Below are 16959 nucleotides of genomic sequence, written 5' to 3'. Positions count from 1 at the left end.
TCACATTAACTCCCTACAGCGATGTCAGAGCGGACAGTAAACATTGCTCCTTACAAAAACAACGTCGTGGAGAGTTGTAAACACATGTTTCGATGTTTTCATTTGTAATGTAGCTGTTGATTGGTAGAATATTGTATTTCCGGTTTAGATTAGAACATTAACCAATGAAAGGTTTGCTTTCATCGTAGGCAATACGTTAGAATCATCATGGCTGACAGTGGACCTGTGAATGAACCCGACAAGAAAGAAGTTAGCAAATTTGGCTTTAAAAAGCGGGTTAATAAACAAGTATCAAGAAGAAAGCAAGCATCAAGTAGTGAAGGTTATTTTCCCTTTTTCCCATTTGTATGGATGCCACACAAACACGGCCTGTAACAAGAACGCGACCTCATTGTTGAGATTTCTGATCTGGATTTCTCATGTCATAGACTAGAGCACTGGTAGTGTTAAAGAGTATCCGTTTCTGTTGTGAAAACTTTGAAATTTTTTCTTTGTACTATTATTCTCCAGGAAACCTACACATGTCCATGGAACAGCATTTACTAGGAATTAATTCCACAATACATTTACATTGACATTATTTGTTCCGGATTAAACTGATCATCGTTGACAGTTGTCCCTTAATTAATCTAGACCGGCCTCCGCAGTTGATACGTTACTATTTAGGGAATAATTCATCCGGTCAGCTAATTCAATCTTAGAGTTATTAGCTTGGGAGATTTTTCCCAAACTAGAATAATATCTCTCAAGTGTCATGAGTATAGGCCTAGCCGCCATTATCATATCAACTCATCTGTTCTTCCTATGGCCTACCTTTAGAATACAGTACCACCAACTTTTCAAACATATGAAAATATCCTAAGACGTAATTCCTTTGATATCAGTTTTTTCTACATGTCACTACTGGTTGCTATGGTCTGGTTCCGTACTAAAAGTCTGCCAGTGTGCATCCCTGATTGGCAAAAAATCATAACATGTTTTAAAAATGTATCTAATTTATCACTTACTAAATTGCTTACCTTCAAATATATAGCCTATATTATTGAAAGGGAACTTTGAATAAAGATTCAAAATCTTAAACAAACACTAGTTTGTTTAAGAGGGGGCTACCATCATGTTTTCCAAGGCTTGTACCAGTTTTTGCAGCCACCAGTAGTGACATAGAAGAATATAGGCTGCTGGGATCATTGTTGGCATAGATACTTCCTCGATCAGCAATAATCAGATGCAAATTTTAGTACAAATGTTTACTCAACAAAGTTCTTACAAATAGATAACCTTGATTCGCAGATATGTACTGTTGAAGGCATGTGACATTATTTATGTTTTATCTCCATTACTGTTTGTTTCAGAGAGTGACAGTGATGGTGGAAATGTGGCTGTGAAACGACAAAAGAGACAGGGAAACAGAAACCCTCTGGTTCAGTCGGTATGTTGATCTGAGAGCAGCTGTGAGAATGATATAACTTTATCATGTTCTTGGTCCTTGCCGAATCGTTTTTTTGTCATCATTTGACCTCAGCATGTCAACGTGTCAGTATGTTTTGAAAATATGTAATTATCATCCTGATCGTTGTAATTTTTTCCAATTAAGTCAAAGCAATAGTCTTCACTAACACAACAACATGTCTCACAAATGTCCCATATCTAGTTTATAAATAAATTTAATACAGTGTGATTGCAGTCATAATCAGCTGATAAAATATAGGTCAGCAGGTACAGATGCAGCACTAGGTTTCTAGGCGTACATAAATTTCAATGCTGCACTCAAAGCATTTGTCACATCTAGCAGTACTCATTTGTACCTTGTATAGATAATTATCGTGTAACACTTTGTATGTCTGTAAAATGTCGAAAAGTTTTGTTTTCAGCTAATTTAATAATTCATTGGGATATGACATCCAAAGATGAAGATATATACCAATCAAACCATTACCTCGCTAATGAATCAGGTCACTGTAGTTAAGGTTCAAGATAAGATCCATTTTGTAAATGAGATAAGTATAAGTGCAAGAAATAACATAAGAAATGAATCTAGAACATATTCCATTTTTGCATTTTCATCCAGCTTGACATTGTAAGCATAACAGTGTAAGAATCTACATCAACACGTTGCTATTGGCAATAAACCAAAAGTTGTTTTCCGTAAAGTGGTATGTTTTCTTACTTAGACACTTGATAGAAGAAACTGATAATGTTTTACATACAGTGACTGAATAAACATAAATTACTAAGTTTTCAAGTTTCTCAAACCAACTTTATTCAAAACCCTAGATAACTTAATATATGTTTCATGCCCCAAGAGCTTTGTAAGCAGGGTTGACTGTATATTTAATATATGGAATGTGGTTTTGACCAAACTGATGTAATCATGGAGGCATTTAAATGATTTCGAAAAAAATACTGTCCTGTTTAGAATAGAAGGCACAGTACCAGGAAAACAACATAAGAATTGAGTTCACATAAGTTTTGACCTTTTAAGCATGTTTTTGGGGGCATGGGTGTCCCATTCGTCTAAGGCGCCGCAATTTGCTGTGCAGAGTTGCGTCCCTTGGGCACGCCAGAAACCTATGATTGTGGGTTCGAATTCTGGTTGTCCCCGATTATGTTTCTGGGTTTGTCAGCACCATGACCGTGCTCGTCGGCTTTCCTCCCACATTAAGCTGACACGCCGTGATATAACTGGAATACTGTTAAAAGCGGCGTTAAACACAACTCACTCACTCACACACTTTCTGCATATTTTCACTTTTGACAGTTTGATTTGATGTATGTTAGGACCCTTGAAGTTCTGGGGTAGAATAGGTCTTCAAAACCCATGGGACTATGCTTGTCGTAAGAGGCGACTAACAGGATCGGGTGGTCAGACTCGCCAACGTGTTTGATGCATGTCATCGATCCCAATTGTGTGGATTGATGCTCATAATGTCAATCACTGGATTGTCTGGTCCAGACTTGATTATTTACAGACTGCCATCATAAGCCTGGAATATTACTGAGTGCTGCGTTAAACAACAAACAATCAATCAATCAATGATGTATGTTAGTTCACAATATATTTCTTCACTGTAATCTGTAGTGAATGCTCCTCCAATTGTGGAGACGTCTGTACAACCACCCCCAACTATGCTATCCTGTTTATCCTTTTGTGTTTATTTAGACAAAGAGAGTGAAGGTGACGAATGATGCCAACTACAGCAGTGAAAGCTCAGAGGACGAGACGAGGCTGTCCCTGGCATACAAGTCAAGTCGAACAGGGGTAGGGAAAGTTCCCACTTCTAGAAACATGGAACATCATCTGTAGCACTGTGTTTGTAATCCAAAATCTGGTCCATCTGGATTTGGAATCAGAACATTTATCAAATTCAAATATTCCTGCTCAGATATTGTTTAAATAGTACACATGAAAATGGTTGATGGCCAACAACCAGTGAAGCAATAAGTAATTCATTGAACTGACTGTTATTAATACATGGCAAGTTTGTTTTCTCAGTAGAAATGTGATTTTACAATTCCAAACATGCAGCTAACAATTACTGTAAATCATGAAATTAACGCGAGCGTGAATTAAATGCGAAAGATGCAAGTGGTCTTTGCTCGCATTAATAAACCTCGCATTTATATCAACAATAAGACATTTTGGTTAGCAAAAATACAAACTTAGACATCCGCTAAAAACAAACAACTATCTATTCAACATCACTGTTTATTGAGCAACACTTGTCTCGTTAAAGGGAGACAACTCTGTGAACTATAATGTTCCAGTAGCATAGATTTTCTAAGGCTCCATAACTCTAGAATTAAAAAAAGCCCTGAGTCTACTAATAGCTAGCGATTCCTGATGTAGGTCCATGCTAAGTGCATTATGAATCTTCTTTACTAGAAGCGAGAAGGGCCAGGTGACATGGGAGCGACGGCCATTGTGGAGATAGACACTGCTCTGGAGCAGGATGCACAAGCCATCTTCGAGAGAGCTCAGATCATCAACAAAGAGCTGAAGGGTAAAGAAGATGACAAGGTTTACCGGGGTATGAACAACTACGCCGTGTACTACGAGAAGAAAGACACAGCGGCAGGGAATGCTTCCAGTGGAAGTGTCAGGTAGGACTGTCTGCATGTTGGTTGTCATCAGCATGTGGGTGAGTGTTAACGTCACTGACAGTATTTCTTAAGCAATGGTGTGTCACTTTTTGGGGGGAAGAAAGTCCAGGACCCCGTTCCACAAAGCCATCTTAGCGCGAAGGTGATCGTAACTCCCATACTTTAACACTGGATAGTCGTAACGTTATGATCGTTTTACAGTTTTGGTGAAACCCATGAAGATGGGCAAGATGAGGACGAACCAAGATTGTTATCAGTTCTGAATTTAGGATTCAAATCCATGATCATGGATGCAACTCTGTGCAGTGAATTGTGGAGTCTTTGACATCTTCGTTTTGCTTGCCAACCAAATCACTGAGTCTGACCACCCAATCCATGAAGTAGTTTTGTATGGGTACTACGACCAACATAGGCTGCTAGGGACCAAGTCAGCGAGTCTGACCACCCAATCCATTAAGTAGCTTTGTATGGGTACTATGACCAACATAGGCTGCTAGGGACCAATTCACCGAGTCTGACCACCCAATCCATTAAGTAGCTTTGAATGGGACTATGACCAACATAGGCTGCTAGGGACCAATTCACCGAGTCTGACCACCCAATCCATGAAGTAGCTTTGTATGGGTACTACGACCAACATAGGCTGCTAGGGACCAAGTCAGCGAGTCTGACCACCCAATCCATTAAGTAGCTTTGAATGGGACTATGACCAACATAGGCTGCTAGGGACCAATTCACCGAGTCTGACCACCCAATCCATGAAGTAGCTTTGTATGGGTACTACGACCAACATAGGCTGCTAGGGACCAAGTCAGCGAGTCTGACCACCCAATCCATGAGGTAGCTTTGTATGGGTACTATGACCAGTATATGCTGCTAGGGACCAATTCTAATCCAGAATCTCCATGGGGTTTTCATTACTAACACTGCCAGTAAGAATTGATTATGTTTGAAAAATGACTGCTTTTGTTTTCCATTTGTCATTCATGAATAGATTTTCGTCCATTTGCACTGTGTAACAGTGTAATTTGAACAAAGTGTAGACATGGACTTTGCCAGTCTCAGCCCTTGATAACTACATGATCTACCCATCGTATCTTAACATTATATGAAAAAAAAGATGAAAAACCTTAGTCCTCTTCAAAATATAATTCATCTCTGTCTTACACACTTATATTTGATCGATTGCAAATGAATATATAATTCCTTGTGTTAAAGAGCGATAGGGACAGGCAAGGTACATTCTACCCTGAAGAAAGTCTATATATGCTGTTTCAGGAAAGGTCCAATCCGAGCTCCGGCCCACCTGAGGGCGACTGTGAGATGGGACTACCAGCCTGACATCTGTAAAGACTTCAAGGAAACTGGCTTTTGTGGATTTGGAGGTAAGGTTAAACAGCTTTCATGTCATAAAATATACATATGCAAATTGGAATTTCAGAACAAAGTTTACTTTAATTGATTCACAAGAACGTGTCATTATGGCTGCGTATCTTCTGACTTGGAAATTATAGTCATTTCATTATTCATTATTGGCTTATCTTATTGTTACTTTTGAGAGAGTATCATCATGATCATACTGAGGGTAAAAAGACTGTTAAAATGTTTGTTAATCTGGATTGAGTGCCTGCTGACACTGATGTTGTATGTTGCAGACAGCTGCAAGTTCCTGCACGATCGTGGTGATTACAAACATGGATGGCAGCTGGAGCGAGACGAACAAAAGGCCAACAAAGATGGTGAGTTCAACATCTGTTGGTGCCTATTGAGTCCTGTATTTTACTTTGCCTTCCTATTTGAAGAATATTCCTGGAGTGATGGGCTGGCCTTGTGGTTAGGGTGGTGCCGTTGGCTTCTCAGTTGGGACAAACTTTCTCAAAAACTACCGTATTCGACGTAATAAGCGCCCCGCTCTAATAAGCGCCCATGGCGATATTTGCTGATATATTGGCAAGTGAACAATCCCAATTAGCACCCCTTCTGATTGATCAATGTACACAAGACTTATTTATTCGTGTATAATACGCACTCGTGTGTTATATGCACCCTTAATTATGGGCAATTAAATTCTGGAAAAATATATCTGTCGTATATAAACAGTTCAGGCCATCAGCATAAACCACGAAATTTATCTTTCAACTCTGTTTTTTCCACCAAAATAATATTCTAATAAGAGCCCCCTACTTCTAATTTTGAGAGCTCCTTGGGTCGCTTATTACGTCGAAAACAGTATTTAACTTTGAGAAATTGTGTTTTACACACTAATATAACAGGTCATGATCTTAAATGAGTTTTAAAATTAGTGTCGTTAATCATTTTTTATGTGACCCTTGCTCTGTGCTTTTCCACTCAGTGCATACTGCGTGAAATGGGGACAGGTTTTCTCAGAAACTACTGAAGTTATATAAATGAAAGTTTGCATACTTATCAAAGAGATACTTTTTAAGACTGATTTATAAAATTGGTGCTGTAAATAATGTTTTTCCAGAGTTGCTTCCCTTGCTATTGTCATATTGTTTTTAGATTTTATGGATACACAGTTATGGCCCTTGATCCATGTTATTTAGTTTTGTTTAGTGCATAGTGTCTGCTATGGGGAACATTTTCTCAGAAACTACTGATGTTACATGAATGAAACATTGCCCGCTTATCTAAGATACTTAGTGAGACTGAATTTGAAAAACAGATTTTCTCACGACACATAGCCCCTCTGTCTCTTCTTAAGGCTTTATAGGACTCTCTTTTCTAGAGTTAACATTAACTTCCATATTACTCACCAAAATCTGAACAAAGTTCTAATATGTACCCTGTGGTGAGAAAGCAAACAAATCATATCAGTAATGGTTTTTTTTGTTACTTATCTATTTTCAATTCCTCGCAACATTTTAAAAGAGACATGGCTGTGATTTAAGAAATAAATGACAGGTGGGAGTTGTTTATTCTGTAAAAAAACACTGCAGGGTTTGGTTATTCTCCCTGCAGTGTTTTATTTAAGAATTAAACTTCACTTTGTGTGAGTTCATTGGAGTATGAACCTTCATAGAGTGCGGGCCAAACATTGTATGAACGTCGTCGCACGCTCCGACGTTCATACAATGTTTGGCCTGCACTCAATGAAGGTTCATACTCCAATGAACTCACACAAAGTGAAGGTCAATTCTTATAATTTTTTAATCACAAAGGATGTAGGCCAAGATCTAAACACAATTTTATTTAATACGTGTGACTTCATGTTTACACTTACAGCCATACAACAACCAGCTATATATAGAATAAAATAGTTCCTCATGAGCGCATAACTTGCTCTTCAGAAACATCTTACACAACACATGTGTTCAAATAATATTACCATTAGATGAGAAAGGTCTGTAAAGAACTACCTCAGTAAGTCAGTCACAGTGACAGCGCGTCGTAATAAATTTATATCAAGTACAAGACGTCAAAATGGCTGACACTATAAATGTGACGGGAGAGATTTCCGAAGTTGTTAATGAACCTGTGGCGGCTACATGTGTTAGTCATCATTGATCAACTGACCGATCATTGAAAGGTGATTAAAGATGCGTCAAACAGACGCCAAGGTAAATTCATAGATTGCTGGAGACGGTCACTGTCAGCCTAGACACAGATCGAGTCGATACTACGATAGTTTGGATGTGCATTTCTTCTTTTGCTCATTAGGATGGGCCGTAGCGAGGATGTTTGTGAACAATCATGCAGTCAATCTCTCTGACTTTTCTCAATGCAAACTGAAACGCTGAGACCAAGATTAAAGGTTCTAAATAGTCAGAAAGAACGCTTATGTATGTATTCGTGCTAGGGAATTCCCAGGAGTTTCACCAGGAATGTGGAAGTAGTCTGTCAGTTTTTACGTCATTTCAAGAACACTATCTCGTGAAAAACGTATGAATGTCAAATTGTGTCGTTCATACACTTATGAACGTCAATTTTGTGGTCATGTGACCGGCCTCTCGTCCAATGGAAAAGCCGTATATCGTGTAAACTTCAAATTAAAAATTTATTGTATGATAAGCAACGACCACGAGTCGTATATTTCTTATATGAGATATCAACATTTTGTACAGCCTTTTTAAGGATGTCAATAAAATGTACAAGCTTTAAAAACATTTCCCCATATCTAAATAATGTTGACTCCCTAAAAAGAATCCGATCTTGTCAATGTCGGACAACACCATTTTATGTACAGGGGGGTGAACTTTTGTATTCGCCCATTTTTCAAGTTGATTATCTGCACCTTTTCTGCCAATACTGATTGGCATATCTCTCCCACTTTTGGGTGCGATTATTCGGCCATTGAGTTCATCTGCACTGTCCAGCTACCTCTATGGGCAACAACTTTATATACACTTCCCTCTCAATATTAACATTGTCCAATTTATGACGTCATGAAGTTGCAAGCACATGTTTGAATCTCCTGAAATGACATCAAGAGAGAACAATGTTCTATCGTGAAATACACCACCACGCTTTGTTCTTCTTTGTTCTTTGTGATGTATCGCGTAGCTATCTTATATATTGTTATGCAACACCGATTGTGTTGGGATGCAGAACAAACTGTCCTGTAAGAACTGGGATGGGGGATCAGGTTACTCTTTGTGACTTGGCTGATCAGACGTAGATCGTTACTCATGTTTTCTATCACTGTATGTCTGTTCATGTAGGTCATGCAGATCAGACGTAGATCGTTACTCATGTTTTTTATCACTGTATGTCTGTTTATGTAGATCATGTGCATCAGACGTAGATTAATACTCGTGTTTTCTATCACTGTGTGTCTGTTTATGTAGATCATGCAGATCAGACGTAGATCGTTTATCGTGTTTTCTGTCACTGTATGTCTGTTTATGTAGATCATGCAGATCAGACGTAGATCGTTACTCGTGTTTTCTATCACTGTATAGCTGTTCATGTAGATCATGTACATCAAGCCCAAGGATCATGAAACTAACTTAAGACCAAATTTTGTCTTAAATTGGGGATCATGAAGCTCAATCGATGAGAATATCTTAAGTCTAAGACAAAATTTGATCTTCAGTCTTAAGACTGCTCCTGAGTAGACTTAAGACAAAATTTGTTGCAAGGAAGATGGTGGAGGTTGTACGCCTCATGCATCGCCTTGGGGCTAAAAAGCAAAAAATAGCAATTCAACGAGACCGATTCAACCCTCTTCATAAGTACAGCGACGAAGAGCTCTTTGAAAGATATAGATTTCGTCATTCTACCGTTGTTTTCATCGTTGGTTTAGTCAGTGTTGAACTGGCACACCCCACTCAACGCTCCCACAGTCTCCCACCTATTATTCAAGTTTTGATATTCCTTCATGATCAGTTTGTTTCCACTGGGGCTTTTCACCTTTTAGTGTCTCAGTCGTTTTGTGTCAGCCATATCTCCATCATTGAATTCTCATACATTTTAGAATCAAATGCCAAATAGTGTTTGTCACCAATACAAATTGTCTAGATGAATTAAGCAAAATAAATGAGGTGTGAAAACGGACGCTGAAAAATCTGCACTTGTTGGAAATGTAAACAAAGCCATTCGTCTATTTGTTGAATATATTGGCTCAGCATTTTCAGAATATACATGGGAAGAGAATCGTAGGAAAAATTAGGGAATTAAAAATAGATACATTGCAATGATTTGATATCATCAGAAATTGTCGAAGTTTCCATTCTGTGCGAGACTATGACTGACGCAAAATCACACACAACGACAACAGTATTCATCTGAAATTCTGACCATTTCCGTTGGTTTCAATGGAAAATATGACAACAAATAACAGTACACAGATTGTCAGAATGTTTCTGATTACTTACATGTCACATTTATGTAGATACGAACCCTGAATCAACGAAAGTATCCTCGCAAAATCCCGTGCACTGTTGACAGTCAACATGCCATTTTTTAAAATTCGGTCACCGGTAGTGATGTCATACTTCAACATTATGGTACATATTTGGTAATTTCTTTGAAGTGAAGTCCTTGAATGAAAGTACACACGACCAGTGTATCCTGCTGTTTACTGTTTCATGATGTAGATCTTGCATATCTTTTGAAAAATTTTTTCACATATTTAATTTCACTTTGGATATTAATCAATGTTCAATATGATATCATACGAAGATATAGACCACAACATATTTGAACCTTTGATAATCTCCTATTTGTTTGTGCAATGTTTACATCTTAAATTGATAAGTTTATAGTGTCGTATACAATATTTCTTTAATTTGGACAAGTGTTACATAATGAAATGTAATTGTAACTGCAGCATGTACGTATTTCTTGGGAGTGTAATAGTCAATCTTATAAATTCATATAAACAGTGTCCATGAATAGCCGTTTCATATTTTATAACTGAAACTGAAATGAACAAATACAAGTCCAATATTGAATATAATTTTGTTTGTTTTGAAATATTTTTTTGAGTACTTGATTATGTAAAATTGATGCCAAACAGGTGTATGTCTTGTCCAATTTAGATACATTGTACTCTATCGAACTGTTTATCTATTCAAGACATTATTTACATGGAAAAAGCAGCCTTGTTATTTTGTTTTGAAAAAGCGTCAAATTCCGTTTTACACATAGACTTTTTCCATACCATGAACGAAAATTAGGGGAGATATATATTAATCAAAATACCAGTGTCGTCTTTCTCTGACGTTGTCAAAAACATAAAAACAGCCATGACGTCAAGTAGAATGGTGTCATTTTAAAAAATAATTCATTACAATTGATGATACGATTAGTGCTCCATTAATAATGGTGCAACATTGGTCAAATAACACTTGCACAATCAGGAGAATGTTGGAATTTAAGGACTAATTTATGGATGAGATTGAGCCATCCATTATCACTTATTTTTTATGAAGTACAATTTCATCATTTCTTATGGGTTTTTTTAATGCCTAAACGTATACAGTTTCAATATCGATATTTGTGTTGGAATAGTTTGGTTCCTCGTCAACAAAACACCACGAAAATATTTTGTCCTTACCCAAAATTCATTCTCACCGTGAGCATGGTGAGACCTTAGTTACAATAAACTAGTGCTAAGCATAGCTGAGTTATGCCCCCTTTTCTTTGAAGGTGTGTGACCTCTCTGTCGCCATTTGACGTCAGAGTTAAATCAGATTTCGTCATTTACGGCAGGCTATTTTTCACACTGAATTTATGTTGTTAAACATATGGATATAACTCCATTTGATGTCTATTTATGTCGTTCAAATATTAGGCAGTATATTGTTCGCTCACAGTTTCGGTAAAGCTGCTAAAGGTCGAACAGTACTTTTATCAGTGAACGCTAAAAGGCGAAAAATATTCCTGTTTTTCAACGCAGAATAAGTTCTTGGACAAAACTTAGCAGTGTTTTTTTTTTAAGCAGTTTAATATTTACAGTTAAATTTAGACTTAGCTAAGATTTTGCTAAGACTGTTTCAAGATCCAGTCTTAGACCAAAATCTTAGCCAAGCAAAATCTTAAAAACTTAAGACAAAATTCGTGCTTAGCAAAATTTAAGACCACTTTCATGATCCCGGGGCCAGACGTAGATTGTTACTCGTGTTTTCTATCACTGTATGTCTGTTCATGTTGAACATATAGATCAGACAGTAGTGAAACATCATGGGTCTCGGCTCACCTATGTGTTTTTGTTGTGTTGTTGTTGATGTTTATTCTGGCCCTGTATATGTTCACAAACTAATTGTACTTGGTCTGTCATTCCAGATGAACGAAACTACGAGATCAGCAGTGATGAAGATGATCTCCCCTTCAAATGCTTCATATGTCGAGATTCTTTCAAGAACCCAATAATAACCAAGTGAGTGCATCAGTAGTCTTACAGGGTAGTGAACAAACTGCCTTCTCCACATCCCCAGCAGCCATACATCGGTGTCAATATTGTCTCACACAGATGAAAACCTGGTGATGAAACAGATTGCAATACCAATAACATTAAACAGTCCTGTTTGGTACAATATAACAATTTTGATCCCATGTTCCAGGAATCCAGGATAAATCCCTGAGTTAGTAGTTGTATCACAATATGCCCACCTCATGCTCCAGCAAATGGTGTCATATTGCCTACAGTGCACTTTGCCTACAGTGTTATCAAAACAGCTTCATGGTTCATGGCAAACACTAGAAAATCTTCATCCCCATACTGTAATGAACTCGGGGGCACAGGTGGCCCGGTCGTCTTAGGCGCCGTGATTTGCTGTGCAGAGTTGCGTCCCTTGGGCACGCCAGAAACCTATGATTGTGGGTTAGAATCCCGGTTCGCCCCGATTATGTTTCTAGGTTTGTCAGCACCATACCCGTGCTCTTGGGTTTCACCGAAGTGGTAAATGTCTGAGAACTGCATCACTTCGGGCTTTCCTCCCACATTAACATAATTAAGCTGACATGCTGCGATATAATTGGAATACTGTTAAAAGCGGCGTAAAACCCAACTCACTCACTCACTAATACTTTCATGCAGGCATTTAGCATTGATGTTTCTTGATAGCCAGTAGGGTAATGTTGGCCAAGTAACTTATTATCAGGCTGGTTTATATCAAAACTTATAATTACTTTTTGAAAAGTGACACAATCCAAACATGAATTGATACTTGGGTTGGCGTATCGTGTATCGCCAGGTGTAAATAATGATACATCGATGACTCGTGACACCCTGAAAGTAAATAAGAATACTTAGTGAGTTGAATACTCCAATATACTTGGCTATCATGGCTGTTACACAACACAAAACCCCAGACATATTGATGCACTTGTATTGATTCTAGAAATGGCTCCTCCAACCACTAGACGACAACTGAGAAATGAGGCCTCGTAACTGCTTTGTCACATCAACTTTGAATGTAGCCATGTAGTATTCTGTGGTATACAGTTGTAGATCCATTTATCATTTAATCCCGCGGGCCAGTATGTTACTGTCTAGCCATGATACATCAGCTACAGGTATATTATCTCTCAATGTCAGCCCAGCTTGTTTGATTAACAGGCTGCATATTGGCCTTGTCTAATTGTTTTTTCTCTATCGACCAATTTCGGAGCATTTATTAGCTCAGCCAGTTGTCGCCATCATGATGATTTGTCTGTGTCTTAGTCTAGCCAGAGTGAAGTTCCATTTGTCAAGGTCTACAGGGTCTGTTATGAGTTAAACCAAACTCACTCACTCACTGTTATGAGCCATGGAGACTGAGTTATAATTATTGAGGGTCCAAGGCATGAGTGAATATAGTGGTTTCAGGTTGGGGACATTTGGCATGGTTCCTTGAGGATATCCTTGAGGATCTGATTATTGCACATGATCAGGAACCTTAGTCCTATTATCAGGATTATGGATGTGGAGTTGATTGAAGAAATTCAACCATTGATCGTTTGAGTGTATTTCCTGAAAGAATAGAAAAGTCAGGTATGCAAAATGCAATCTGCCATTTTTAAAATGTTAATGATTCAAAATGCCACACTGTTACCTTCCCCATTGTTTAGCTAACCTGACTCAAAATCAAGTGTGGTTGGTTTCCTCACAGAGAGGTGCTCTGAACATGCTAAATGTTAGTAACCACCTTCGTGGTCTAGTGGATGGAATGTTTGCCCGGAGAGTGGAAGGTCAGAGGTTCGATCCCCAGTCATGTCATCAAAAGACGTTAAAGATGATACTTGTTGTTGCTCTGCCCGGCACTTGACATTTAGGGTCTAAAACAAGGACTGATCAACGCGAAGTCAGTATTCTGTGCCTGAGTTGGGTAACCATGTTTAACTGCGGCGTGGTATCTCAGTGGGCTAGCACTATAAAACCTGCAGAAGTCTGGATGAGTACAAGCAGACACACACGTTATGTAAGTGCAGTAATCTTGAATGCGACGTTAAACCACATCTGGCCTCTAAGTATTAGTCTGAAGGCTTCAACATAAGAAATATAAATTCAATATTTGATAATAGCCTTGTTCAAAGACTATCATAAGGATACATGTTCCTTTGGTTTTTCAGATGCAAGCACTATTTCTGTGAGAAATGTGCACTGAGTCAATTCAAAAAGTCTAGAAGATGCTTTGTGTGTAATGAACAAACCAATGGTGTATTCAACCCTGCTAAAGGTGAGTCGGTGTGTTAGGTATCAGTGGTGTTGTGTAATCTGCATAAGAGGATTCATATTTCTAGATCTGGTTAATTCTCCCTTCCTGATGCATTTGACTGCCTCTGTGGTCCAGTGGAGAGTGCATCTGTCTGGAGAGCAGAAGGTGGACAGTTTGATCCCCAGGTGGAATATTGCTAAAAGTGGCATGGTGCTCACTCACTCACTCATGCATTCATCACTTGTTAATGGTGCCGCTTTTGCTGTCTTTGCACCACAGCAGAGTGGAGCGTTGGTCGTAATATCAATAACTAGTTTGTTTGGTCCAGATTTAGTGACAGCTGGAATATTGCTGATTGCAAGGTCAAGAAACAAGCAATAGTCTGTATTTGATGGTATGTGAGAGGGAACTGATATGTGGTGGTTTTGTTCTTGCAGATCTCATTAAGAAGCTGAAGAAACATGAAGAGGAGGAAGAGGAGAGTGGCTCTGACACAGGGGAGGCTCTTGGTGCTGGGGGGTGGAATGATGTGGATCAGGGGACAACACAAGGGGTGGTGCAGGAGAGTGGCTCTGACACGGGTGTGGCTCGCGCCTCAGGGGGGTGGAATCAGGTTGAGAAGGGGATGTGACAAGGGGTGGGGCAGGAGAGTGGCTCTGACACGGGTGGGGCTCGCGCCTCGGGGGTGGAATCAGGTTGAGAAGGGGATGTGACAAGGGATGGGGCAGGAGAGTGGCTCTGACACGGGTGTGGCTCGCGCCTCAGGGGGGTGGAATCAGGTTGAGAAGGGGATGTGACAAGGGGTGGGGCAGGAGAGTGGCTCTGGGACGGGTGTGGCTCGCGCCTCAGGGGGGTGGAATCAGGTTGAGAAGGGGATGTGACAAGGGGTGGGGCAGGAGAGTGGCTCTGACATGGGTGTGGCTTGCGTCTCAGGGGGTGGAATCAGGTGGAGTAGGGGACAAGGGGTGGGGCACAAGGAGAATGCTTGGGGGTTGGAATCAGTAGTTTGGGATGAGGTACAGTTGGTTCAGATAGAATGGGGAGGGAATACAGAGAGATGCTCTTTTTTCAGGCATATTCTAGGTTATGTTTAATTGCTTGATAAAAGGGATAGCCTAGCTTTCATTAAAGGTTTTCATTTGTCAATTACAATCAGAATCATGTGTGCCCGAGTGTAATTTACTTGTGTTGTCAGTCAGTAGATAGATGTGAGGTGAAGATAACAAAGCTTATTGTCTGGGGTCAGAAGGGGCGATAGACAATAATTACCATGCAGAGCCAAGGGATTGTAGGTTACTATGGTTACATGATGTTTGGAGCTACATCTACAGATATACTATGTAATGCTGCCAATTGTATAGAGACTAAACACATTGTGTTTTCAATGCAGAACTAGGTTACCTGTAGATGTTTATCTCCATTCTACCATGACAAAATGAAACAAAAATCTTTCGTGTTAGTAAAGATATTGAGTGAAGTGTTTTGGGAAAGTTTTTTACCGGAATTAAGGAAGAGCTGATACTAGCCTATTAACATGTACGGTTCTGTATATGCTCAAAGTGTAACTTACAACCAAGCTCTCTGTTGTCCCCAAAACTTGAAATACACTTTCTCAATTGATTTCTGTTGTCGTACGTACTTATTGTCATACGTACTTATTGTCATACATACTTTGAATATTGTGGTCACCACAACTCTGCATTTTGTCACCTATAATTGAACATATAATTAGTTTTCAATACCCCCGAACCATGACTGAGAAAGAAACACTTTTCTGTAAATACTTGTTAGCTTCACCTGTGATGTGTCCATCAAATCAGCTGTTTCAATCAGAGGTGGTTATTGTGATTTGATACCTCTGATTCAAGTAGTTTTCAAATTCATGGTAGAATGTGATGCATTCTTTTCTGAATTTTAATGACAAATTTGCATCACCATGTAACTGATTGGGGGCCTGTGAATAATATTATTTACAGGATAAGGTAACAAGATGATTCCAATTTATGAGTATATGCCTGAGAAAGTTGTGAACACTTTATGCTTTTCTTGATTATGTTTCCCGGACAATTAAATGATGAATACTACATATATACTAGTATTGGTGAGTTTTGTTTGTTTGTTTGTTTGTTGTTAAACGCCACACTCAACAATATTCCAGCTATACGATGATATCTGAAAATCAAGTCTGGACCGGACAGACCAGTGGTTGACATCATGAGCATGGATCTACGCAATTGTAATACAGTTAAATGCATCAACTAAGTCAGTGAGTCTGACCACCCGGTCCCGTCAGTCACCTCTTCAGACAACTATGGATTGCTGAAGATCAGTTGCTGTTTTGATAGTATTTCTACATACCAAACTGTTTTGTATGTTGTTTCATATCTCATTAACATACTGAAGTTTCTGCATGTTACTGTTTCTGTATTATGTAATGGAGAGGCCATCAGAATCTGTTGATACCAAAGAATTGTATCGGGGCTCGTTAATTCTACTTCCGTAGTCCACAGAGTCTCGTGATTTTTCAGGCTTAAGCCATGGTATGGTTGAAATAATTTCTAAATAATTTTGCATAATGACCTATAGTTGCATCAGTTTTCCTTGTTAAACTGCAAGGCCAGAATGGCTAGTGAATTCCCGGGTCAGAATCAACTGCAAGAACAACATCATCGTTTTTAAATGTTTGGGGATGAGACGTTTTGTTTGTGGAAGAGGTATGTTGAAGTCTCAGCGTTGTAACTGACACACATTCGGA

General features: G+C 38.9%; 1 protein-coding gene across 1 annotated transcript; it reads left to right on the top strand.

The window, feature by feature from the left end:
• Nucleotides 1–207: 207 nt before the first annotated feature.
• On the top strand, nucleotides 208–14835 carry LOC139465349 (E3 ubiquitin-protein ligase RNF113A-like). The gene is made up of 9 exons (XM_071247053.1): nucleotides 208–322; nucleotides 1353–1429; nucleotides 3161–3259; nucleotides 3884–4101; nucleotides 5380–5486; nucleotides 5757–5840; nucleotides 11851–11944; nucleotides 14119–14225; nucleotides 14642–14835. Exons 1-9 carry the CDS (start codon nucleotides 208–210, stop codon nucleotides 14833–14835), a joined length of 1095 nt encoding a protein of 364 aa, XP_071103154.1.
• The last annotated feature ends 2124 nt before the right edge of the window (nucleotides 14836–16959 follow it).

The sequence above is a fragment of the Haliotis cracherodii genome, unplaced genomic scaffold, assembly GCF_022045235.1.
Source record: "Haliotis cracherodii isolate W230 unplaced genomic scaffold, xgHalCrac1.p SCAF_18, whole genome shotgun sequence".
Taxonomy (NCBI): domain Eukaryota; kingdom Metazoa; phylum Mollusca; class Gastropoda; order Lepetellida; family Haliotidae; genus Haliotis; species Haliotis cracherodii.
The sequence above is the reverse complement of the archived record's forward strand: the minus strand, read 5'-3'. Positions and strand labels throughout refer to the sequence as shown.